The following is a 24,075-nucleotide window of genomic DNA, read 5'->3' as shown; positions in this document are numbered from 1 at the left end:
TTGATTGAACACAGTTCAATACTATATTGACACTGCCTGGCTCCTGCCACTGCCAGAAATCCAGGACCGCAGAAAGCTCACCGGTATCTTCTAACTGTGAATTGTGATTTCACAGAGAGACAGCACAGTTCCTCGGGAGGCCCTCCTACTTGGACCTTAATACGACCTCGTTTTTGAGCTCGACTAGCAGATTCCGTTGTTTCACAGGTGAATACGACCAGGTTTTATTCAAAGCTCGCTATAAACCATGTTATATAAAAGACTCTCCTATAGCCCTTACTAGCCCAGGTAATAAGAAACGCTTTGTTTCATTTTTAATAGGCTTAATCCCAATTTAGAGTACATCCAGAATTGCATTTTTGTTGGACATCTTTGGCCAGGGAGAGGATGGGAACATATCTAAGATTGGCCTCCCCTCTGTTATAAGGGAAAGGAAAAAAAAAACACAAGACAATAATCCATCATATTATTTAACATTTGTATTAAACTTTAAAATAAAAATTTTACATTTACATGTGGACTCAACGTGTCCAATGATACCTCCACTTTTTCTCCAGGTGCTTATTACGGGAAAAAAAAATACTTCTGGAGGTTTTTGGATGCTAGCTATATCAGCAAGTTTCATATTGGCATTGTTCTTAAATACTCTCTCAGAGTGATGTAACAACCATAGAGCTTAATGGCTTAAAAATGCAACCTGTAACAACCAACTACACATTACACACAAATGATGATTAAGTTAAAGGGCTAGTCATCATACAAAGCTGACCCAAATTTTGATTTGCTGATTTTGTGTATAATAGCAGGAAAAAAGAAATAAATCAAAAGGAACTTCTCTTAGTAAATACTTAATATTCTTTAAAGACTGGGACCTCAGACAATTGGAACTGTAGGAGACTGCAGTAAAATGAAAACATTACAAAAAGGGCAGAAATGCTAGCAATATAGGAGTTATTACTGACGTATTTACCACTGATAAGGACGAAACCTTGATGCCACACAAATCTTTACCAGTAAACTCTGTAAATACAAAACCTGTTTCTGAAATTACTGGAAGAGTTAAATATTCAAGGATTAAAAGAAAGAGTTTGCATTCAAACCAAAAAGAAACTAAGGTTTAAAAGAAACCCAAACTCTACAAAAAACAGATCTGAATTTGCATGAATGAACCAAAGGGAAAAGGGATTTGGGGTGATTTTCCTCTATGCTGTACTTTTCCACTAGCTTTTAAAGAATTACAGCAAATGGCAAATCCTAATCCAAAATGCCTACACTATAAGGTAAAATATCAATTACTGACACCTCAGGGGGGACTGTCCAGACTCCTACTGTTAAATGCCAATGCACATAATGTTGGATTTCTTAACATTAATTTTCAAATTTATTATAGAAACATAAAAAAACAGAGCTTTAAGTACTGTGCTCCAATTCCATAAGATAAACGCAGTGTACGTCTCCTCGTCTCCCCCAGAGTATGTTTGCTATATAAATCGCTAAGTGATTTTTCTCTAGTATGCGATTAAGCCGAGACAAAACACTCAAGGATCAAACTACGTTTGAAATTCGGTTTAGCTCTTTCTGTAGTATTTGCCTCTTCCCAATTTCAAGAAATCTCTTTCTTCTAATGAAAGGGGGCCATTGTAATAACACTATGTCCAATGAAAGCCTTTTTTATACTTTAATAATTTAAAATAATTGCTACTTGGGGAAAAAACAGCCGGCTTAGCACCTGTTTGACTAGAGTTGTATTTTTTACAATTGTAGGCTTTAATTTTAGTCTATGGTTTTTAATACTATGTGGACTCTTTGTGGTTTGTGAAGATAAATGCTGTAAATATGCTATAGGCATTTTCAGGATTCCCAAATTGGTTCTGCCCCTTTCAAAGAGGGGGGTTAGGCTCATTTATCATTCCACACAATATTCCACTTAAAATAGATCAATATCCATCAATTTTTCCCTGGAAGATTTCTAATTTGTAGCTTTGGTTACAAGAAAAACTAGGTTCACGAGCTTTCAGTTCTGACATTTCACAGCATGTTCCTAATAAAATACACTGTGTACTCCTGTATAAAAGACCAGCTCGGCGAGCTAGCCTTTGGACAAATCAAATCAATCCTACTAGGAATATTCACTGCCTCACTTAAATATAAAGCTATGGGTATTTGGGAAGTTTACTGATTGACAGATGAAGAAATGCATTCTCTAGTTCCTATCCAGTCACCAGCTAGCCAGAAGGAATAACTTCCCACTACTCCTTTGCGATGTATTTCACTTAAGCCCTTGGCCAAGTTTATACTTACCAGAAAATACACAAAACATTAACTTCATTAAGCTTGCTCATTTTTGCGGTCAACGCTGCTGCTTCCTTATTATAAGGTGCTTTGGGTCACCACTTCAATTAAAAAAGCAGGTGAGTGGAGAAAGACCACATTAACAGTGAATATCCTTCTTGCTAAGAATAAAAGTTTCTTTAGACGAAAAGAAGCCAAAATACCTGAACTTCCTCAGTGTTGATCTCTAAGGATATTTACTACATTATCGAGATTAAAAGGCATTTTCTGACCTACAGCAGTAGACACTGTACAGATATTACAAAGACACATGAGAAAAATCAGGCAGTAGAAAAATGTACAACAGCTTTGGTGTTATACAAAATAACTTTTGAAAAGTTGGACAGTGAAGCACACAGTTCGTTTTCTTACCACACACACACACTTCACCGATGATTTATGCTTGTTCCTTTTCTGTTCTGTTCTTGGTAAGGCCTCTCCACCCAAGGTCAAGAATCGATAAGCTTTATTTAATAAGAACTGTTTGAATATCATTAAACGAGCTCCAATTTTCATTAAAAAAAATACTGCCCCTTTGAGCTTGTTTTGTGGCACGTTGTTTCTTATCAATAGAACAGCAGGTCCAAAATAAAGTGACAACTAGATTTAATAAATTAATATACATTGTTTGAAGATGTACAATCCACATTCTTTTTAATCCAAGGTTTTAGGGTATCAGGGTACTTCTATTTACACATATACAAACCTCAGGCAGCAATGGTAACATCAGAAAATGCAGATAGAGGAGCCGGACCTTAACTGCTATCTGAATGCTAAGAATATAAGCCCGGAAATTAAAAGTAAAAACATCGCTGAGAGGCTCACTGGGAAAAATATCCAAAGATGGAAGAAGTCCATGAAACAGGACATATAAAGGCAAAGGTCAAGCTGACCATCTTATTCCGGTGAAGACTGTGGAGGTGGAGTTGATGCGCTCTGTTTACCGGATTTCCGTTCATAATTCACAAGCCGCTGCCCCACAAGGTATCTATATTTTTAAAAATGCAAAAAATATTAGTATCTAGGAAAAGAAAGACAAGGCATCCTAACATTCACTGAGAAAGTTTGAATATTTTTCTCCTTAAACGAGTCTATTTCTTAACTGTATTCTAGGTCTTTTGGTTCCTGAAAACCATATCTGAGAAGAAGAGTTTCTCATAGGAAACTGGTGCAAGCTTAAGAGAGATTGCTTCCCCTAGCTCTCCATCTTCAAATCACTTCCCCCTGAATTAAGTAAGACCACCAATTCACCCATGATTTTGGGTTAGTAACTGGAGACTGTGAATCTTACAACTATTCCCATTTTGACTTGTTGGTTCCACAGAACTGAAATCCTACTGCTAATGAGTTTTACACAGAGAGTGATGTACTAATAAATGAGAGTGGATGGAAGGTGGAGGAAGTCTGCAAGACAGCGTGGATTAGAGAGAGAAGAGGAGAACCAGAAGAGCACAGCATCAGTGAAGCCAAAGATGGATACTGTTGCAAGGACAAGGAGGTGTTGAAGGCAGCTGAGAGGTCAAGAAGATTTAGGATGGAGTAGAGCCGAATGGATTTTGCCACAAGGTGGTCGCTGGTGATACTTGAGAGGGCAGTTTCCATGGAGTGAAGGGGGCAGAAGCCAGAAACGGAGAGGGTCAAGGAAAGACTTGGGAGAGGAAGTGGAGGGAGCAAGTGTAGACGACTGGATCAAGGAGCTTGGACAGGAATAGTAGGAGGGAGATGGGATGATTACTGAAGGCAGCCCTGGGGAGGGTTTTCTTAAGACAGGGAATACATGAGCATGTTTCAAAGCAGTAGAGACAAAGCCGATGGAGAGTGAACTGTTGAAGATGGCAGTCAGGGAGGGAAGAAGGGCTGGGATAAGTGTTTGAAAAGGTGTCGGAGGCTCGGGTGGACGAGGTGGATGTTGAGATGAGGTGGGAGATCTCTTGAGATACTATTGGGAAAGAGTCCAGGAAAGGGCAGGAGGAGAGAGGAGCTGGAGAGGCGCAGGGGAGATTTCGGGGAGATCGTACTTGATGGTTTCAATTTTATCAATAACGTATGTGGCCAGGTCATGAGGGGAAAGTGACTGGGGGAGCGGGAAGAGGCGATATGGGAAAGGGTGTAAAAATATCTGAAATAGCTCATAGGGACAACTGGGTATGGGAGGACAATAAGGATGGAGAAGTACAGTCGTAAAGTGGAGGACAGGACAGAGCTTGAGATGAATCAGGTCGGTCAAGAGGAGATGACAATTTAGAGGGGAAAAAAACTGTTCCAAATTTATTAACTTCTCCACTCACTTGTCATTTTTAATATGTTCGTAAAGGCGCTTGAACTGGCGGACCTGGAAAGACAGGATTCCCATCAAAACCACCACCATCAGGAGAAAAGGATAGATTCGGCGCTGCACCAAGTTCTGCATTTCAGCTGTAACCCCTGTGAAGATAAAAATTGCCAGTGTGCTCAGAAACTTTATACACATTTCCCTATAAGCAAAACTAAAACACATTCCTTCCTCGCTTCTGCCCCAACTATAATCAACCTTAGCTGGTGTTCATGGACTAAAAAAAATAAAATAAGTACACTCCCTCTAGACCGTAAGCTCCTGGTGGGAAGGAAACGTTTCTACTACCTCTGCTATATTGTCCTCTCCCAAATGCTTAGTACAGTGCTCTGCACACAATAAACACTCAGTAAATATCACTGACTCTTTAATTATAACCATACATTACTACAGTCTCTGTTTGCTGGAAGATATCAGATTCATAAACTTCACTGAAAAATTAGTTTTATACAACGTACACAATAACTATTGAAACAATTTGTCCGGAAAAAAGAATTGTGACCACAATGAAAAAAACTCAGTTATATGATGCCTTGAAATAAATCTCTGAAATACTGTTACAATATTTATCAAAGTCCAGATTTTGCTGTTCACGACTTCATACAGTACAATTTACATCCCGATTTGGGTGAGTAGTTAAGTAGTGCAGGCCTAGAGCCCTGGAGATTTTTCAACAATGACTAAAACAGCAGTACCTAGTGGAGTTATTCCCTAAGGTACAGAACCTTCTCATATGTTATATCAAATTGATCAGTGGAATTTATTGAGCTCTGACTGTGCACAAGAGCACTGTACTAAGCACTTGGAAAAATATAATGCAATAGAACTGAGAGACAACTTCTTGTGGGCAGGGATCAATACAGACTACGGGGGATCTCATTATCCTCATCGGGTAGGGAGGAATGGATTTATTAAGTATTCTGGCTTTCAATTTTCTTAAATTTAAACTTATAAAAATGACTTGATGTGCCTTAATTGGCGGATCGGTGGGAGAGCTTGGACTAAAATCCAAATATCTCCACTTACAACTCATTACTGATGTCACTGGACCTCAGTGCCTTTCCCATTTTATAAAAGGGTTTTAATCAATTCCTCTCTGAAGTTACAATTGGCAATATAAATCTGGGCAACTAGAAACGCTGACAATCCTTCAACTCACTCTGTTTCTAATCCACTAGAATGTTACGAAATAAGCAGACTGACACTGAAATACAAAAGTCAACTCTACATCATGTGGGACAGGGACTGTGTCCAATCCTATTTGCTTATAACCACCCCAGTGCTTAGTATAGTCCCTGACACATAGTGCTTAACAAAATACCATAATTATTATTATTACTAACACACCACTTTTAAAGAAGCTTAATTTTAACAATTATGAATCTTGTAATGCTTTTTTCTACTTAAGAATGACAATTACAAGTGATAGCGAAGTTTTTCTGTCAGTGAAATTTACATACATTAAGGAATATTTTAATACTAGATAATAATAGATATTATATTTGTCAGAGGGTTTACTTCACCCTTACATTCAGTATTCATTTTGACAAAATTCTGTGAGAAGTGACATTCTGGGTGACATGACCTAACTGTAGCAAATGCTACAAGCATCTATGCCTGTACTGAAGATATTGAATTGCCAATTTTTCAGAATTCAAAGTCTAGATGGAGAAAAGAGGGGCACAAACTGTACTCACCTAGTAAAGGTACAATTCCAGATGCGATAACGTAAGGTACACAAAGAGAAAGCAAGAGTACAGAGATGACTGGTGCTGCCAGTTTACGAATGATATAATGGAGGTCGATATTACGAATACCATTTGCATAAACCTAAAACAATGACAAAAAGTAATCAGAATAACTACAAAATAAACAAGATTACATCCATAAGGGTGAAAGAAGTGTCTGCCATCTACACTGACATCCGATTCAAGAACGTTTGCAATACTTTTCTGACTTGCATGTCACCCTCTTGGGTGTAACAGTACAGTATCTTTGACCCCATTAAAATTGAACAAAAAAAAAAAATCCACTGCAGACTTTAACAAAGAACAACCTACATCCTTAAACTATTACCTACTTTTCAGAAATATAATTCTTTAAAATATATTAATTTGAAATATTTTTAAACCTAACTATAAAGTACATGTCACAATGCAAAACAGTACTCATTACTTTGCAGGCACTTTGAATTGGGTGACCAATTCAAAGCTGTACTAGTTGATTATCATTGGCAGAGCCCTTTTTTCCTCCCCTCAGCAGAGTTTTTACTAAATTATTTTAAATGAAGGATCGATGTTAATATTAGATCAAACTGTCTTCACCTTATATCAAAAGTAACAGAGCAAATATTTTAAATAATGTCCATGTCCTGTGCGTGTGGCAGAACACCAAGAAATTTAATCTTGACTTACTTGTTCAATTACTGTTTTCAACCACCACTGAGGACCCATCAGTGTTATGGCTGCAATTATTTTGGCATGCAGAACTCCAAGAGCCCAGTCCTAAAGTTTAAAAAACAAATTGTTACGGAAATCTTGGATTAGTAACTTCTGCTCACTTTCCATCCAAAGTTCCTTCACACAATAAGTACTAATTTCAAATCACTACCAAATCACTTCAACTCACTAATCACCTCATCCTGTCCCCGAATCCACCCGAGGAAAATCACCACTGATATCTAACGTGAATTTCAGGCTTTTCCAGCCTTCCTAACTCTGTCCCACCGACTGAGGCCAGAGTAGATGACTTTGGTATTCCCCTCATAGCTTCAGAGTCATAGTCCCTGTCCTCCAAGGCCTTTTAACCCCATTTTACAGATGAGGATATTGAGGCCCTGAGAGAGATTATGTAATTCAGTTTAGAGTCACACAGAAGCAAGTAGCCACGACTACAACCCGGGTGTTCTGACTCCAGGCTAATGGTCTTTAGGTTACGCTGGACTTAACAAGGCCCCATCGATCCACCACTAAGCAATGAAAATTCGAGGTCTCTAACATACATTCCACTGCCACAGAAACAGGACACAGATGCATCAGAAAAATGAGGCAGGACCTTTAGAATGGAGTCTATAATACAAAAACAAACCAGGTCCAAAGCCCAGGGCCTCCCCTTGCCCACCTTAAGTCTCACGCTTTCTTTAGCCTCAGGCTCTTGGAAGGGAATTCACATCACTTGGCAGTTTGAATATGTTCAAAGCCAGCAAGACCTAGTATGATTTTTTGGGTGCTACTCTGAATATGTTCAAAGCCAACAAGACCTAGTATGAGTTTTGGGTGCTACATCATGGTCATAGATTCTTTCACGTTGATAGGCTAGTCATTTAAGTTGTGAATACACAACTCTCTAAATTACTGAAGGGAGACAGGGTGGCATATAAAGGAAAGGGTTGTTTATTGAAGAGGTTATTAAAAATAAGAGAAGTTGTATGGAGGAAGAAGTTTAAAATGTTCAACCTGATGTTAATAGGATATATGTGGAGACACAGGATTAATAAACTTGGGGCCATGCACCGGGAAATCTGAATCAGAACTCTCAATAACACAGGTGGCTGAAGAAGATTGGCAGATTCTCTCGACTAAAGGACTCTCCATCAGCAGTAAGGGCACCTATCTCTCCTGCCTTCAACCAAAGTCTACGACAAGGAAGCAAGAGATGCAAACTGACCTGCCACGGGTAAAATAAAGGAGTCTGATCCAGAGGGACTCTCAGAGGAGCAACAATTACTAATTCAAATAGAAGTCCGAGCAGAAGTGGAACTACTCCAGCCAAAAGTACGGCAACTATCAAAGTCTTCATTATCTAATTAAAAACAAATTACGTTTTAAGTGTTAACATGCTTTAATCTTTTGGATGAAGCTGCAATACTTTATTTCAAAAGATAAATCACGTTAATCTAGTACCATACAGTAGAGAAGATGAACAATTTACAGTAGCTTACACTGTTACTTCATAAACATGGGAACAGAACTCATATCTTTTTTCTATGCAATTGGAGGCGGCTTCTTATTTCTTGCATGAATTAACAGGCAATCAGATAAGGAAAATATTTCTAATTATATTAATCTTTATAAACAAATAAAAACTTAAAGAGGGTATGGGAATTAAAGTGCAGCAAAGAGCAGCTGAGGCTTACAATACTTGCTTCTTTTCGCTTCAACTGTATCCTACTCTTTAAAACAAAGGATAGTATGGCAAAACCAGCTGAAATGATGTGTGAATCATGCAGTTTCCCTTGCCAAACCACAAGTGCTCACTTCCTGAAAAATACCTATGGTTGGAAAAACTGTGGTCAATTAACCACAAGATTTAGGGGACAAAGTGGGATTACTTACTGCCCAGCTTCCATCACACCGTGCAAAATTCAAGTTTGGGGAGGAGAAAAACCATTCTAAACTGATTGTTCTTTATCGTTTAAGTTGCTTGGAAAAAAAAATCAGTTACTCTCTATAGTTTCCAGTTACCACACAACTCATATCTGCACATGGCGCTTCTCCCAACTATCGATTCAGTAACTTGGAAGGCACTAAGTACTATGCCAGTGTCAGAGGTAACAAACGAGAGAGCAGCCACCTTGAAATGGTTTCAGCAGCCACAGAAAACTACTGTCAGTTTCGCGGTATCTAAAATGTTGTACAGGAAACGGAACATGGACACCCAAAACTTTTGTTGAAAAGGAAAATCCATAGTGCAGCTTTCTTAATATGAATTTTCGAATATGTTACCTGTGTATAAACTAGTCAATTATAATTTATATTGTAAAAAGTAACCAGTTACCACACAATAATTTACCCAGTGGATTGTCACGCACTGGCAATAATTTTTCTTTTTCAATTCTGATGTGTGTCATAAAAACCAGAGATTTCTAAATAAGAGCTCCCTAATTGCTACAGTTTCAACAATTAGAGTTTTAAAAAATTGTACAGACACAAAGCTAATTTTTATCAAGTTTATAAATACTTCCAGAAAGAGTTGATATCTCCCTCTGGAACAGAATATACATAGAACAGACTTGTTACACAAAAATGGTATTGCTCTTTGGAGTCACGAATCAACTCAGTTAAAAACAAAACACGCAACCTGCTCTGCATTCAGAACTGAATTTTTAGGACGCCCTCTAACTGTAAAAGCTACTATGGAAGGAAAAAAGAATGTAGGTGCTTAAGTTGGCTGGTGCCCCCTCTAGCAAGCTGAGATAATTGTTATTAGATGAAATAACTTTCTGAAACTTTCAGTTTTTCCCAGATCATATGACCCAGGATTTATATTACTCTATCATATCCTTAAATGGTTCAAAGCAACACTCTAGAACTATCGTTCCTAAATATACCGATTCACTTTATTGCAGCTGAAATCTCAGTTGGACTCAGGGCCCTTAAAACAAACAAACAAATAAATCAACAAAAAGACAGGGAAAGTGAGCTGGGTTCAGACATCACTCCACCGCCAAATACGGACTGGTACTTTCTAGAACTTACCATAAGGGACCATTCCTTAACCTTCTGAAAGATCACTCTGCGTCCCTGGGGCATCCAAGCAACTAGTACTGTCACTGCCCTTATGGTTAGCCAGCAGACATAAAGACCACAAGCAGCTGTGTACAGTTCATGGATTTTGGCTGTCCCCGTCCAAAATGACATTAACCAACGGCCAGCAAATACTGAAAATAAAAAGGCTGATAAATGAGACATATAGCTAAGTAAAGAGAATTGTAATTATTTTCATCGTGACTAACAGGAAGTAATACATTCACAGTGAACATGACTCTTTAAACTAGAAATTTTCGTTCGTCTGAATTTTTTAAGGCTTTACTTTGGAGCGTTTCTGTGCTTTGACCATAGTTGGGAATTTTCTATATACGTTTCACTCTTCCACTTATTTTGATTTAATAGACACTTAAAATTCAGAATGCTGGGGAAGCTTGTTAAATGATCACAACAATTTTGTTAACTCAGGATAAGTTCAAACAGTTTATTTTCTAGGACCAGTCCTACCCCATTTTGAAGACAAAGTGTAAGATATTAAGACCATGATAGTAAGATTTTCCAAATTGGCTCACTCGGGTTCCAAATTGACAGGGAACCTGGGCTAGGTTAGAGAGCTAGTGATCTGCATGACATTTAATTCATAAATTCACATTTATTGAGCCCTTACTGTGTGCACAGCGATGCATTACACTCACACGCTCTTGCTCTGCCAGTCATGCTGTTGCTGGCTGCAGCACATGACTAAATCCACATTAAGAATTTCACATACAGATTCTATTAATTGCCCATGTGACACAGAACAGTTCTGATTCTGGCCCGAGGCAAACAAGCAGGAACATCACCGACATGGCTACCCCGATAGCCACTATCCACATTAGCCAGCTGTTTTCAGAATTCCTGCCAAATCGGTCCACTGCATGAAATACTGAGGCGAATCTTCGGTCAGAAGTTTTCACCTCTGACAATATAATCTCAACCGGAATTCCTGTTCCACCCTGCCATTACGGCTGAGGTTTGGGGCAGAGCGTTAAGTGCCCTAATGGAAAGAGCATGGATCTGGGAGTCAGAGGACCTGGGTTCTAATCCCAGTTCTTCCACTTAGCTGCTGTGTGACCTTGGACAAGTCACTTAACTTCTCTGTGCTTAGGTTTCCTCATCGGCAAAAGTGGGAGATTAAAAAGTGGGGGATTAAAACCTACTCCCTTCTACCTAGCCTATGAGCCCCATGTTTGGCTGTATCCCAACTGATAACCTTGTATCTACCCCAGTGCTTAGGACAGTGCTTGGCATGTTGTAAGCACTTAAATACCACAACTATTATTTTTATTATTATTAAGTGGATGTTGCTTTTTTCCTAAAAAGGAGTGACTTCACAGACCATTTGATTTGGCTATAAAACTTCAAAAACATATTTTAAAATGAAAACAGACCTACTTTTTAAACACAACACTCATCCTTCTGAAGAGTGTTATCCTCCACCACTGGCCTGCTGCTACAAAGCTGGACCATCTCCCCACAATATTCTTTTCAAATCAGAATATAAACTTTAAGGCCAGGATTTTGAGTACTTAAGACTGAATACTTGGATACTTTATTCATTCTTAATTGGGAAAAGAGTAGTAACTAAGAGAAGCATTTTTTAAAAATAGATTAAGAGCTTACCGTTTTTCAAGCACTGTCCTAATCATTGGAGTAAATGTATACACAAGTTCATCAGATCAGACAAAGTCCCTGTCCCACATGGGGCTCCCACACTAAGTAGAAGGGATAACAGATACTGAATCCTCATTCTGCAGTTGAGGAAACTGAGGCAGAGAGAAGCAAATGCCTTGCTCAAGGTCACAACAGGAAAGTGTAGGAGCGCAATCCTGGCTCTGCCAGTTACCTGCTGTGTAACTTTGGGCAAGTCTCAACTTCTCTGTGCCTCAGTTGCTTCAATGGGGATTAACTCTTTCTTCACCCAATTTAGACTGTGAGCCCCTTGTGGGACAGAGACCATGTTCAACACGATTAACTTGTATCTACCTCAGTGCCTGATACATAGTAAACGCTTAACAACTTCCATAATTTAATTATGTCTTATTTAACTACTGAATTTAAATTGACTAAACTCAATAATTCAGAGTTTCCACATAGATTTGTTAAGGAAAGAAGATCAAAGAGAAGGGAGACACCACTATGTTACAGTCTACATTCCGTAACTTGGAAAAACGCAGTCTAGTGAATAAAGCACAGGCCTGGGAGTCAGTAGACTTGGGTTCTAATCTTGGCTTCGCCACTTACTCGCTGTCTGACCTTGGGCAAGTCACTTCTCTGTGTCTCAGTTACCTCTACTGCAAAATGAGAATTTCTCTCTCCTACTTAGACTGTGAGTCCCATGTGGAACAGGGTCAGTGTTTGCCATGTACTTACCCCAAAACTTACAACAGGGCTTGACACATAGTAAGCACTTAAATACCATTAAAACACACAAAAAAGTACATTAGCAGTTATCACCCATGCTTTACTTACCCAAACAGTCCTAAACTGTAAGACACAAGTCTCTAGATCTCTCTTGCTGTTAATTTTTTTAGGTCAAACTGTGTAATTGAAATTAATTTTAATTATCTAGTTTCTAAAGTTCTCTATATGCTGTTCTAAAGTATATACATATATCAGAGGCCTCTCTGCACTTCTATCAGCTAATTTCAAAACTGAAGTTCTTCTCACCCATCCCAAACCTTCTTTTCCTTTCCTTTCCTGAAACATCTCTTCAGGAAGGTCTTCAAAACTTAACCCCACCAACACTTCACACCATTTGACACTCATTACAGATATGGAGGGATGTCTCTAATGTGAAAAACTGCATTTTTCATGATTATTTACTTCCAAAACACGCTATTAAAAAGAACCACATACCTGGAAGAGTAAGGCATATGAGACTGGCAATCAGTAAGGTTATACACATGAAGACAATCAACAGAAATATCTGAAAGAGAAGGCACGGCACAATTAATGCTTATTCTAAAAGTCAAAGCAACAATAGATTTACCGCAAGAGAAACGACCTTTATTTCTATTTCCAAATTTCAAAGAATATTTGCTCTAAGCATACATCAAGTCAAACGGACTACGAGATAAGCTCAATTTCATTCTCTTAGCTCACAGGCAATCATATATCTATCGAGAAAGAAGGCATTAAACTCAACATGCAAAAGAACAGCTTTTCTGACATCAACTTGAATCTTCAGTTGAAATTAATAACATAAATAATGCGCACCTACTAAGGTCACAGCACATCAAGCACACTAGTTTCACATGACAGTAGAGCACAGTAATAGGGATGACAGTGTGAATGGTACTGCCCAAATTACTAACATCAATTCTTCCACAAAGGGTCTTGATCCTAAGGTGCTAGGAATGAGGCTCAGTCATTGTTTATGAGACCCATCATCAATTTCTGCTATATTAACCAGAACATTCTAAATAAGTCCATAGTTCTGATTTTTGAAATCAGAGAGACCAAAATTAAGTAGACAGTATATAGCAATGTTTTTACTTTAAAAGAAATCCATTCCAAAATATAAAAGTTTGAAAACTACCTTGCATAAAACTTTAAGTTCAACATTCCCAATCAGTAAATGCAAACGCCAATCAGGTTTTACAATAAAAATCGACACTTTTCGGCTTGGTTTAAAAATCACAGAAGAACTAGAACTTAATTGTACGTTACTCTTGTTAAGAAAAAGTATTTGGATTTATGATTATTGCAAATGACTGATTCAACACTGCACCTGTATATTAAAATACTTAAATTGATTATTCCTATTAGTTAAGCCATGACAAAACATTCTGGTACTGATTCTTAAAAACTTATTCTTATATACTACCTGAAAAAAGGTTGCTCCATTGTCAAAAAACACCTTTTTAGAATCTACCAAAAACACTCGATTAGAAAAGGGTCCATTTTAGAAGCTTCTTAGGGAAATCAATGTTGGGAACAGTCTTAGCTCTACATCGCATTGTAAATTTCCAAACTACTATATCTTAAGAAACTTTTGCTATACATGCTGAGTTGTAAGCAGGGACTGAACAATGTTTACTTACTCTATTGTACTCTTCCAAACAGGCGCTCAATAAATACCACTGTTACTTACCCTGAGTGGGAATTTTAAAGGCCTACGGTAAGGTTGAAAACCCACAGGTCCTCCTTGCTGTAGTATGGCTTGGTGTGCTGCATGAAGACCTTCCCCAACCACAGGAATGGCATTATTACGAGCATGGTGGTTATTGTTAGGATGTTGGTTTGCGGTGTTTTCATTCTCTTCCTGGTCTCCAAGCAAATAAGAATGAAGATCCCTGTGTTAAAGGAAAAAAAGAAAAAAAAATAGAGTAAAAACTGCTCAGGTCAGAAAGACTACAATCCTAAGAAAAGCCAACACACAACCCAACACTTGTAAAAATGACCACTGCTATTAGTAAAAAGCCACCACTCAAATATTAGAGGCCTTTGTATAAATATAGATTCTTTACTATTCCCTTTATTCATTTCAATTCTAACATGCCAGTCAGTAACTTTAATACATTTTTAAAAGCAATTTTCTGCACGGTTAGAATTTCAACCACATTTTATCCAAATTTTCTTTCACCAAATATTTTATCAATTTCAAAAGAATTTGAGAGAAGGCAAGAAATACAGAGCTGAAGAGTCGTCTAAGAATTTTCTTCAATCTTCTGCTCAACTAGCAATAATAACCATTTGTTAACAGATTTCCAGAGTTTATAACAATTGTTTTGTGCAAATTCACAATAAAATGTGTTCAGTCTGGACTTTAAAACGATGCTCAAATTTTTCTTTCCTTCTGGTCCATTTCCTTCAATAGGACTGCAAAAACCTACATTCTAATACAGTAGTCTGGACTCACTGGGCAAGTAAATATAGCTGAATGTGCATAAGAAATATTTTACTAGGTAAAACTGTTGTTGCTACTGATGGCATTTGTTAAGCACTTACTATGTGCCAGGCACTGTACTAAGTGCTGGGATAGATACAAGCTAATTAGGTTGGACACGGTCCACGTCCCACATGGGGCTCAGTCTTCTCCCCCATTTTACAGATAAGGGAACTGAGGCAAAGTCACATGACTTGCACCAAGATCACACAGCACAAGTGGCAGAGCTGGGTCTTCTGCAGAAGCAAGGAGTTCATAAAGGAAGAGTGATGGCTACCCTCATTTTTGATATCCAACTCATACAAAAATTAATCAATCGTATTTATTGAGCACTTACTGTGTGCAGGGCACTATACTAAGCCCTTGGGAGAGTGCAGACAATAACAGATACATTTCCTGCCCACAACAAGCTTACGGTTTAGAGGGGGAGACAGATATTAATATGAATAAATTACAGAGATGCACTTAAGTGCTGTGCACAGTGAACAAAAGGAGCAAGGACGCAGAAGGGAGCAGGAAAAAGAGGAAATGAGGGCATAGTCAGACACGGCTTCTTGGAGAGGTGCCTTCAATATGGCTTTGAAGGTGGGAAGAGTAATCATCTGTCAGATATGAAAAGGGAGGTTTGATGCAGAGGTGGGTGGGTAACCACTGGAGCTTCTTGAGGAGTAGGGAAAAAATGGACTGAACATGTTTGTAAAAATAATAATCTAGGCAACAAAGTGAAGTATCGACTGGCGTGGGGAAAGACAGGAGGCTGATATAGTAACCAAGGCAGGACAGGATAAGTGCCTGGATTAGTGTGCTAGCAGTTTGGATGGAGAGGAAGGGATGGATTTTAGCAATGTTGCAACAGTATTTAGTGATGGATTGAATAAGTGGGGTAAATGAAAGAGAGGAACCAAGGATAATGCCAAGGTTATGGGCTTGTGAGGCAGGAAAGATGGGATGCTGTCTACCATGATGGGAAAGTCAGGGGGAGGATGGAATCTGGGTGGGAAGATGAGTTTTGATAACTTTGAGGTGACACCAGGACATTCAAGTAGAGATGACCTGAAGTCAGGAGGAAATGTGAGACTGCAGGGAGGGAGAGATAAGGGCTGGAGATGTAGATTTAGGAATCATCCGCATAAACGCAGTAGTTGAAGCCATGGAAGCGAATGAGTTCTCCAAGGGAGTGGGTGTAGATGGATAAAAAAAGGGAATCCAAAATTGAACCTTTTGAGACACCCACAGTTAGGGGGAAGGAGGTAAAGGAGAAGGCCACAAAAGAGCTGAGAATGAATGGCCAGAGAGAAAGAAGGAGAACTAGCGGAGGACAGTGTGAAAGAAGCCGAGATTGGATAGTGTTTCTAGGAAAAGGAGGGGGTCGACAACGTCGAAGGCAGCTGAGAAGTTAAGGAGGATTAGGACGGAGTAAAGGTCATTGGATTTGGCGAGATGGAGATCATCTGTAACCACTGAGAGGGCAGTTTCTGTGGAGTGAAGGGGACTGAAGCTAGACTGGAGGGGGTCAAGGAGAGAGTGGGAGAAGGGGAATTTGAGACACTGGGTGTAGATGACTAGCTCAAGGAGTTTGAAAAGGAATGGGAGGAGGACGATGGGGCGATAAGTGGAGGGAGGGTTTGTTTTTTAGGATAGGGAAGACATGAACATGTTTGAAAGCAGTGGGGAAGACGCAACAGGAGGCTGAACAGATGAAGATGGTGGATTTTGAGAGAAAGCATTTTGAGAGAAAAACACCAAGACAAAGTGTCAAAGAGCTAAGAATCTCTACAAAACGAGTAAGCGCTGCATTCAAGAAAAGTGGCATCAGACTTACCAGCGCCCCCACCCAGGACATATACTTTTCAAATAGAGACTTTAACACATCATTGGCTGTTAAACTGTACTGTTTGAAGATGTTATAAACAGCTCCAAGTGTGTATAGTACATACAAATTTATTTAAACGAAGACATTACATTACGGCTCTCTCTGCAAAAGGATGTCACCAGTGAACTGAATCTGATTTTCCTTAGGGAAGGTCACCCAATATCTAGATATTAGCTACTTTCATATTTCACCAAAAAGAACTGATTTTATAAAGGCATTTGGTTAAACTGATCCAAACCGTGGAAGAGCTAAAGGCGGTTGACACTTACAGCATGTATCCAGCAGTAACGGTCCAGGCTCGGACAAGACCCTTCAGCCACTGTCTTGTGTGGCCCTGCTCGAGTAAAGCCGGCAGCACTACCTGAAGCAGAAGCAGCTCGAGAGACAGTTCACTCACTGGAGCATCACTAGAGCAATAAAAAGAGAAGACCACGCTCAATAAATATACAATATCATCTAGGTGACTGTCCTTGAGGCTTAACAGATGAAGGAATATTTAACGCATTTATTGTCCAGGAAGTCTTGTTGAACTTCCGCCTCGATATCTGATTATCACTATTAAGGGAGTTTACTGACTGCCTACTAAAATGTGAAGAATAATAGAGAACAATTTCAGTAGAATTTACGGTCCCAGCTCCGTGAAATGCCAACCTCTCTATACGTTGATCTCGTCTACTCTGCCACTGACCCTTGCCCATATCTACCATTTGGCCTAGCTCTCCCCCTCTTCATATCCAATGCACCACCATTATCCCCACCTTCAAAGCGCTTCTAAAATCATATCTCCTCCAAGAGGCCTTTCCCCAACTAAGGCCTTCACTTCCCCATCCTCTGTCACCTATGTACTCTGATCTTTACCTCTTAAGCACTTGATATATTTCACCCTACAGCAATTATATAGATATCCTTATACTCTGCCATTTCTCCTTTCTGCATAAGAACAGTAAAACTCCTATTTCCTGGACTACACCAAGGTGCACACAAAATATACAATGTTCTGTGACTGTGAACCTCAGGAGGGGCAACCTGATTACCCTGTATCTACCCCAGCACTTAGAACAGTGCTCTGCCCATAGTAAGCGCTTAACAAATACCAATATTATTATTATTATTTGAGAGGATTTGGCTCGAAAAAGATGAACTCCTTGAGAAAAATGTTCCGTACATGGATTATCACAATAAAAACAAGAAAGGTGTATTTCTTTCACTCGTGGCACGTGATTAGCCGAGAAATGAGATGATTTATGAAGTTAAAAAGAGTGTCCTAGAAGATCCATTCTAAAACGCTACAAATAAAACGGATACTGAATAATCTCAATATTGAACTTTCACTTCATCTGATGCAAAGTCAGACCTTAGAGTCTTTAACGTATCAAATCGAAAGAGTTCAGTTTTTACCCAAACTCCGTATCATTTATGAGTAACCAATCTGAAAAAAATAAAATAGATCAAAATTAAACAGTAATTAAAAATAATCGAGCTTTCAGTTAAAAAGACTTACCTGTAAAGCATTACATTGTATGGAAGGAAATTAGGCAGCAAATTCTTAATAATTCGTATAGGAAGCCAGAGCATAAGGAGGACGATCGAGCCAAAGACAATCTGAAAATGAGTGAAATTAAGCGTTAGAAGAGTGAACAGTTCATAGCAGCTGGGCTAAATGTTTGAGCTTTGCAAAAGAGTATCTGCTAGAATGTCTACTGAAATCAGCCCATGATTTTATCTTCCTTTTTACATTATGATCGAGAGATACCATGTGATCTTAGAGAGAAGTAGCTGCCCAAATATACACCTGCCAGAGTGAAAAAGAAGCATCTGTCACCATATCTGCATAACCTGTTTTTTCACTTACTGGCAACAGGAGACAAAGACTGATCATGTATTTACATAGGTAAGGAATACTCAGATTCAGCCAAGATGCATTCCAATTTTCAAGTGTTCATGCATTTCGAGGAGGAATTTGGCACGGAAAAAGCATAGTTAAACTGAACTGCTAGCATGATAGGAATACAACTTCCAGCTGTTGCTTCTTTCAGGGAAAAGGCCTTTTTATTTGGCACTACCAAAAAAGTTCCTTGTCTAGAAAAAACCTTTACTTTTCTTTTCAAGTGCAAAAAGAGTCAATTTAAAGAATTAATTACTAAAGAACTAAGGAAATTAATTTAAATAACTCCATTTTCTGAAAAATTCCAGTTTTATCCACATAAAAAACTCCTCATTTTAAAGAACATTTTTTAAAGCGTGCTAATCCATATTGTGTTCACAAACTAAAATGAGGTATTATGGGTAGAGCTTTCAGATTAACTACACAATTCTAAGTCCCCTGAGGTTCATTAAAATGATTTTACTAAGGCAGTCATTACTCACGGTCTAAAAAAATATTGATCTAGCTAAAGAGAAATAAAATTAAATGATTACTTAAGAGTTCCCTTACCACAGATAAAATAAATCTTCTCAGATGTCTATAAATGGGCAAGTGAATCATTTCCTGGACCGGATTAAAATCAGGATCATTTAAGTTCCTTAGAAACCACAAAACACCAGGTCTCAGCACCTGTAAAATATTTTAACAGCATAAAACAAAAATACCCACAGCCAAATTTCCCAAATAAATGTAATGGGACAGAATGGCACTGAAAATTTAAGAAACACAAAATACACTTCATTAAAGTTCAAAATGGGATTGCAAAACTCAAAACCCTCCATGAAAAGCAGCCTGTTTTTTTTTCAAAGTAAATATGGGATGGAGACTCAAGATTTACAGTCTAAAATGGCTGCTTATTTCAACAGATTGAAAAAGCTGGCACTTGGGAAGCAGTCAAGATACCAGTTTGATCCCACACATGGCTTTTCTACTAGGTTTGGACAAGTTTCAGCTTGTTGTCTTTATTCAATTGTACAGTTCAGCAAACACTTTCCTAACCCAAAAGGACTACAAATTGTACACTAATAACAGAAATTTGCTATTGAGTCTCCTGTAGAAATGTTTTACTGAGAATCACCAAGTGCTTCATTACATATAAATACTATTTAGGGTGTATGATCTCACCCAAATTCTTGGCCTTCCATCACTGAAGTCAGGACTGAATGTATTTATTTTAAAATTTAAGTTTAATATTTCTATTTCCAAAAGACTTCTTAAATATGACTCCATCCCATTGCTACGATTGTCAGCATGTTAATTTTCAATAGATTTAATAAGCTATCTGGAAAATTCTGACCATTTAAAAATCAATTATAAATGTTTTTTCCTCTGGGGGAGTCCCCACCTTTCTCTCTATAATAAAGACTGGAAGTTTCTTGGGGAACTGACACTTGTGGTCAATTTTTGCTTCTCTTTTGCGGTAGTGTCGTCGTTCTCTAAATTTTGTCGTATGTGCCACCCCGACACCTAACACAGTACTCTGCCCACGGAAATATTTTCAATGAACATTAGCATTCTTATCTCTCTTCAAATACACTGCCATCACCACAAAAACCAAGATTTGGACATTAGGTTTTAGACAGCTGGTGTGCACAGTAATACTGAAGCAGGTTGCTTAACATAATGTAATCAACTACAACATATGGACACTAAGCATCCATTTGACACTCTGCAAACATCAAAAATAAATACTCCTGAAAACAAATGTACCTAATACTGTATATAAATGCTAAAACTAAAGTAAGACCAAATAACACACCAAATTTTTACCTGTTAAAAAAATAGCCTAGATATCTAGAAATTATATATTTTTTTTATCAAACCCCCCCAGCTTAATCCTTAATAATGAAATCCTAGAGAACAGGAACCAGTAGTGGTTGTTTCAATATAACAATTATAATAATAATGTTGGTATTTGTTAAGCGCTTACTATGTGCAGAGCACTGTTCTAAGCGCTGGGGGAGATACAGGGTAATCAGGTTGTCCCATGTGAGGCTCACAGTCTTCAACCCCATTTTACAGATGAGGTAACTGAGGCACAGAGAAGTGAAGTGACTTGCCCACATTCACACAGCTGACAAGTGGCAGAGCCAGGATTCGAACCCATGGCGCCTGACTCCCAAGCCCGGGCTCTTTCCACTGAGCCACGCTGCTTCCTTTGTGGTATCTGTCAAGTACTTACTATGTGCCAAGCATCATATTAAGCAATGGGATAAATATAAGATAATCAAGTCCCACATGAGTGGCTCACAGTCTAAGTCACCCCATTTTTCAAGTAAGGAAACTGAGGCACAGAAGTACAGTGACTTGCCCAAGGTGATACAGTAGGTACCAAAAAAAAAATGAGGGGTACGTGGCAGAACTGGAATTTGAACCCAGATCCTCTGTCTCCCAGGCTCATTCCCTTTCCTCTAGGCCATGCTGCTTCTCTTCCATGAATATAATGGCAAAGCCCAAAATACATGCCAGAATGCAATAGTTCAGATTATGGGCAAGGGCTTTAATCGCATGAAGCACCCAAAAGTTTTTATTGTGGCTCAAAACCAAATGATTTTTATAGGCATTAAAGAGTAAAATATAAACAAACACATTAAGCCAGACAGAATGAGAAGTGCTGGTTTGACTAGCCAAGACTGTCAACCATATTTAGTATTGCATTGCTAGTCCAAAGTGATGTAACTTTTCAGCAATATAGATAGCTACAGTACTAGGTTCTGATGCAAGTTCGCTCTGAGATTCAGTCAGAGGCTTGGGACTCCCCATGCTGTGGCATAATCATCATTCTTTTAGTGGAGGTCTAGATTCCCTAAGAGACCCAATATACACTTCTTTAATTACCAAGCCCTTTGTGAGTGGGCTAGAAATCGCTCTTTACTGCAATGCCAACCTGAAAAGATGAACTCCTTTAGAACAGCACTCTTCCCTTGGGATCAAGATTCCATCAGGACACAAACACTGCATCCACCCTGATTTGCTTGCAACCACCCCAGTGCTTAGAACAGTGCCTGGCACAAAGTAAGCGCTTAACAAATACCAGAATTATTAAACACTACCACCCCCATCTGAATACTAACTGATCTACCACAGAGGGATTATTTTATCTATTACTTAGATTGCAGTCAACTTTAAGGTGGGACACTGGAGTAGCAGTTTTAGTGTAGTCACTCAGATGGAAGAATTCTACTGATGAAATAACTGTTCGGACAGTGGATGCCCGACAAACCGGTAAGCTCCTTGTGGGCAAGTAACATGTCACTTCATTATTCTGTACTTCCCAAGTGCCTAATTTAGTGTCCTGCCTCATGTGGGCACTCAAGAAATGCTAATATTACTACTACTGTACCACCAACCCTAAGGCATTAATTTAAATCGAGTGTACAGTTTATTCTGCCAAATACCTGATTGGTATATATATCTTTACAGACACCTCTCCCGGGTTGAATAAAAATTCCTTCTGGGCAGAGAAGGTGTTTTGGAACTCTGGTGGGCTTCCCCAAGCTTTAGTGCTGTGCACTGCACGCAATGAGTGCTCACTAAATATCACTACTGCTATATTACGTTGATTCATGTGTCTTCATTAAACCTGCATTTGCATTAACAATGACTTTTAAAGCACGATTTGCCTGGCGACGTATTTCCTCTAGTAGTATTCTACATTAAAACTTCTACCCATTTTCAAATCAAGTTTAAAAGGCAAAAATTTTAAAGCTCTAAAGCCAAGTTTCTATATCATTGTCCAGTCTAATGAAGACTGTAGTTGCTACATCAAAACTTGAGTTAGCATAGACCTTTAGGTACATATTTAATTTATACCCAATGCAACCGGTCTGGTTAGATTTCAGCTAATTCTCCTGAGTACTCACCTCTCTTAGTAAGAGAATGAAAGAGGCAAAGTAGAACACATACACCATTCCCACCAACCAATGTAGAAACATTGTGGTCCCTGGAGCGGACTGAAAGCTTAACTCGCGGTCTTTCAGAGTAGCATCAAACATTTCCTAGGTGAAATCATTTGAGAAAAAGTGTTTACAAAAAAGAAAATTGCTATATTTACATTTGCTAGTTTGCACCTCCTCCCAATATTTACATTGAGTTCACAAAACTTGAACTTTTCATCTGCCTCAGCTTTACTTCCCAAGTGTGTTGTATTCAGTAAATATAAATACCATCACTCCTACTTCCATAGTGTTAAAGTCCTTTTGTGAGATTGGAAATGGATACATAGTGTATAAATTTATTATAGAAACTATAGGATTATTCTTTTTTAAATATTTTAAATTTTTGAAATTTCTGTACTTGCAAGTTTCTTGCCTGAAGTATAAAATTCACAGAAGCAATGGCGAATTGTTAAGCCTAGTAGCTATTACTTCTTTTTAACGTGGCCATCCATTTTCTAGGAAATTGATTTTTATTTACACGGGCATAAGAGTCAGGCAGAAAAGAAATAAGGGTTGTCAAAATTACTCATCACTTTGTTTTCGAATATGCTTATAATTGGCAATTACTAGGAGTTCACTAAATACCATTGACAGTGATGCTAAATAGGCAGTGTTGGCTTAGCTCATCATGTCCTTCAAAAATAACTCCCCCAAACAATCTTAAACACTTAATGTTGAATATAATAAACAGTTCTTACCAAGGAACATATATCAAGCCACCAGCCACAGATGAGAGGAAACACTCCGATTTCCACTACCACTAACAGAGAGACCTTAAGTAAAAACAAGAAGCACCATTACATAAAAATGTGAGCATGTGGAAAACAAAATTCACTTGAACAAAAATTTAGAAATAGAAATTACCTTAACGACAATATAGCAGACCCCTAGTAAGCGACGAGATCGCTGAAATTTTACAAGAGCCGCCAAACCCTATAAAATCTGGTCAAGGAAACAACTAAGAATTGAGTATTCTGTGATCACATATCAATCAATGGTATGTGAGGGCTTGCTGCAAACACAGCACTGTACTCTGCCCTTGGGAAAGTACAATACAACAGATTTCAGACACATTCCCTGCCCACAACTAGTTTATAGTCTGGGGGGAGGCAGACATTGATATAGTTTACAGATACATACATAAGTGTGTGGGGGATGAGAGCAGGGTCAATACCAGATGTCCAAAAGGTACAGATTCAAGTACACAGATGACACAGAGGGAGATGGCATCAGGGAAAAGAGGGCTTAATCAGGGGAAGAC

General features: G+C 38.6%; 1 protein-coding gene across 3 annotated transcripts in view; it reads right to left on the bottom strand.

Moving 5' to 3' along the window:
• Nucleotides 1-464: 464 nt before the first annotated feature.
• Nucleotides 465-24,075, bottom strand: part of MARCHF6 (membrane associated ring-CH-type finger 6) — a 54,304-nt gene continuing 30,693 nt past the window's right edge. For 2 of the 3 annotated variants that reach the window (XM_029053699.2, XM_029053701.2), the window contains exons 13-26: nucleotides 23,679-23,747; nucleotides 23,513-23,587; nucleotides 22,740-22,874; nucleotides 19,387-19,506; nucleotides 18,454-18,554; nucleotides 17,222-17,359; nucleotides 14,285-14,486; nucleotides 13,048-13,117; nucleotides 10,141-10,337; nucleotides 8,330-8,464; nucleotides 7,078-7,167; nucleotides 6,361-6,493; nucleotides 4,620-4,755; nucleotides 465-3,319 (exon numbers count right to left, since the gene is read on the bottom strand). In XM_029053699.2, coding sequence (XP_028909532.1) covers nucleotides 3,229-3,319; nucleotides 4,620-4,755; nucleotides 6,361-6,493; nucleotides 7,078-7,167; nucleotides 8,330-8,464; nucleotides 10,141-10,337; nucleotides 13,048-13,117; nucleotides 14,285-14,486; nucleotides 17,222-17,359; nucleotides 18,454-18,554; nucleotides 19,387-19,506; nucleotides 22,740-22,874; nucleotides 23,513-23,587; nucleotides 23,679-23,747 — 1,692 coding nt within the window. In that variant the 3' untranslated portion in view covers nucleotides 465-3,228. The remainder of the gene's footprint in view (nucleotides 3,320-4,619; nucleotides 4,756-6,360; nucleotides 6,494-7,077; nucleotides 7,168-8,329; nucleotides 8,465-10,140; nucleotides 10,338-13,047; nucleotides 13,118-14,284; nucleotides 14,487-17,221; nucleotides 17,360-18,453; nucleotides 18,555-19,386; nucleotides 19,507-22,739; nucleotides 22,875-23,512; nucleotides 23,588-23,678; nucleotides 23,748-24,075) is intronic. The other variant, XM_029053702.2, reaches the window with a different exon arrangement.

This window comes from Ornithorhynchus anatinus, chromosome X3, assembly GCF_004115215.2.
Source record: "Ornithorhynchus anatinus isolate Pmale09 chromosome X3, mOrnAna1.pri.v4, whole genome shotgun sequence".
Taxonomy (NCBI): domain Eukaryota; kingdom Metazoa; phylum Chordata; class Mammalia; order Monotremata; family Ornithorhynchidae; genus Ornithorhynchus; species Ornithorhynchus anatinus.
Note: the sequence above shows the minus strand (reverse complement) of the source record. Positions and strands in the feature narration are given on the sequence as shown.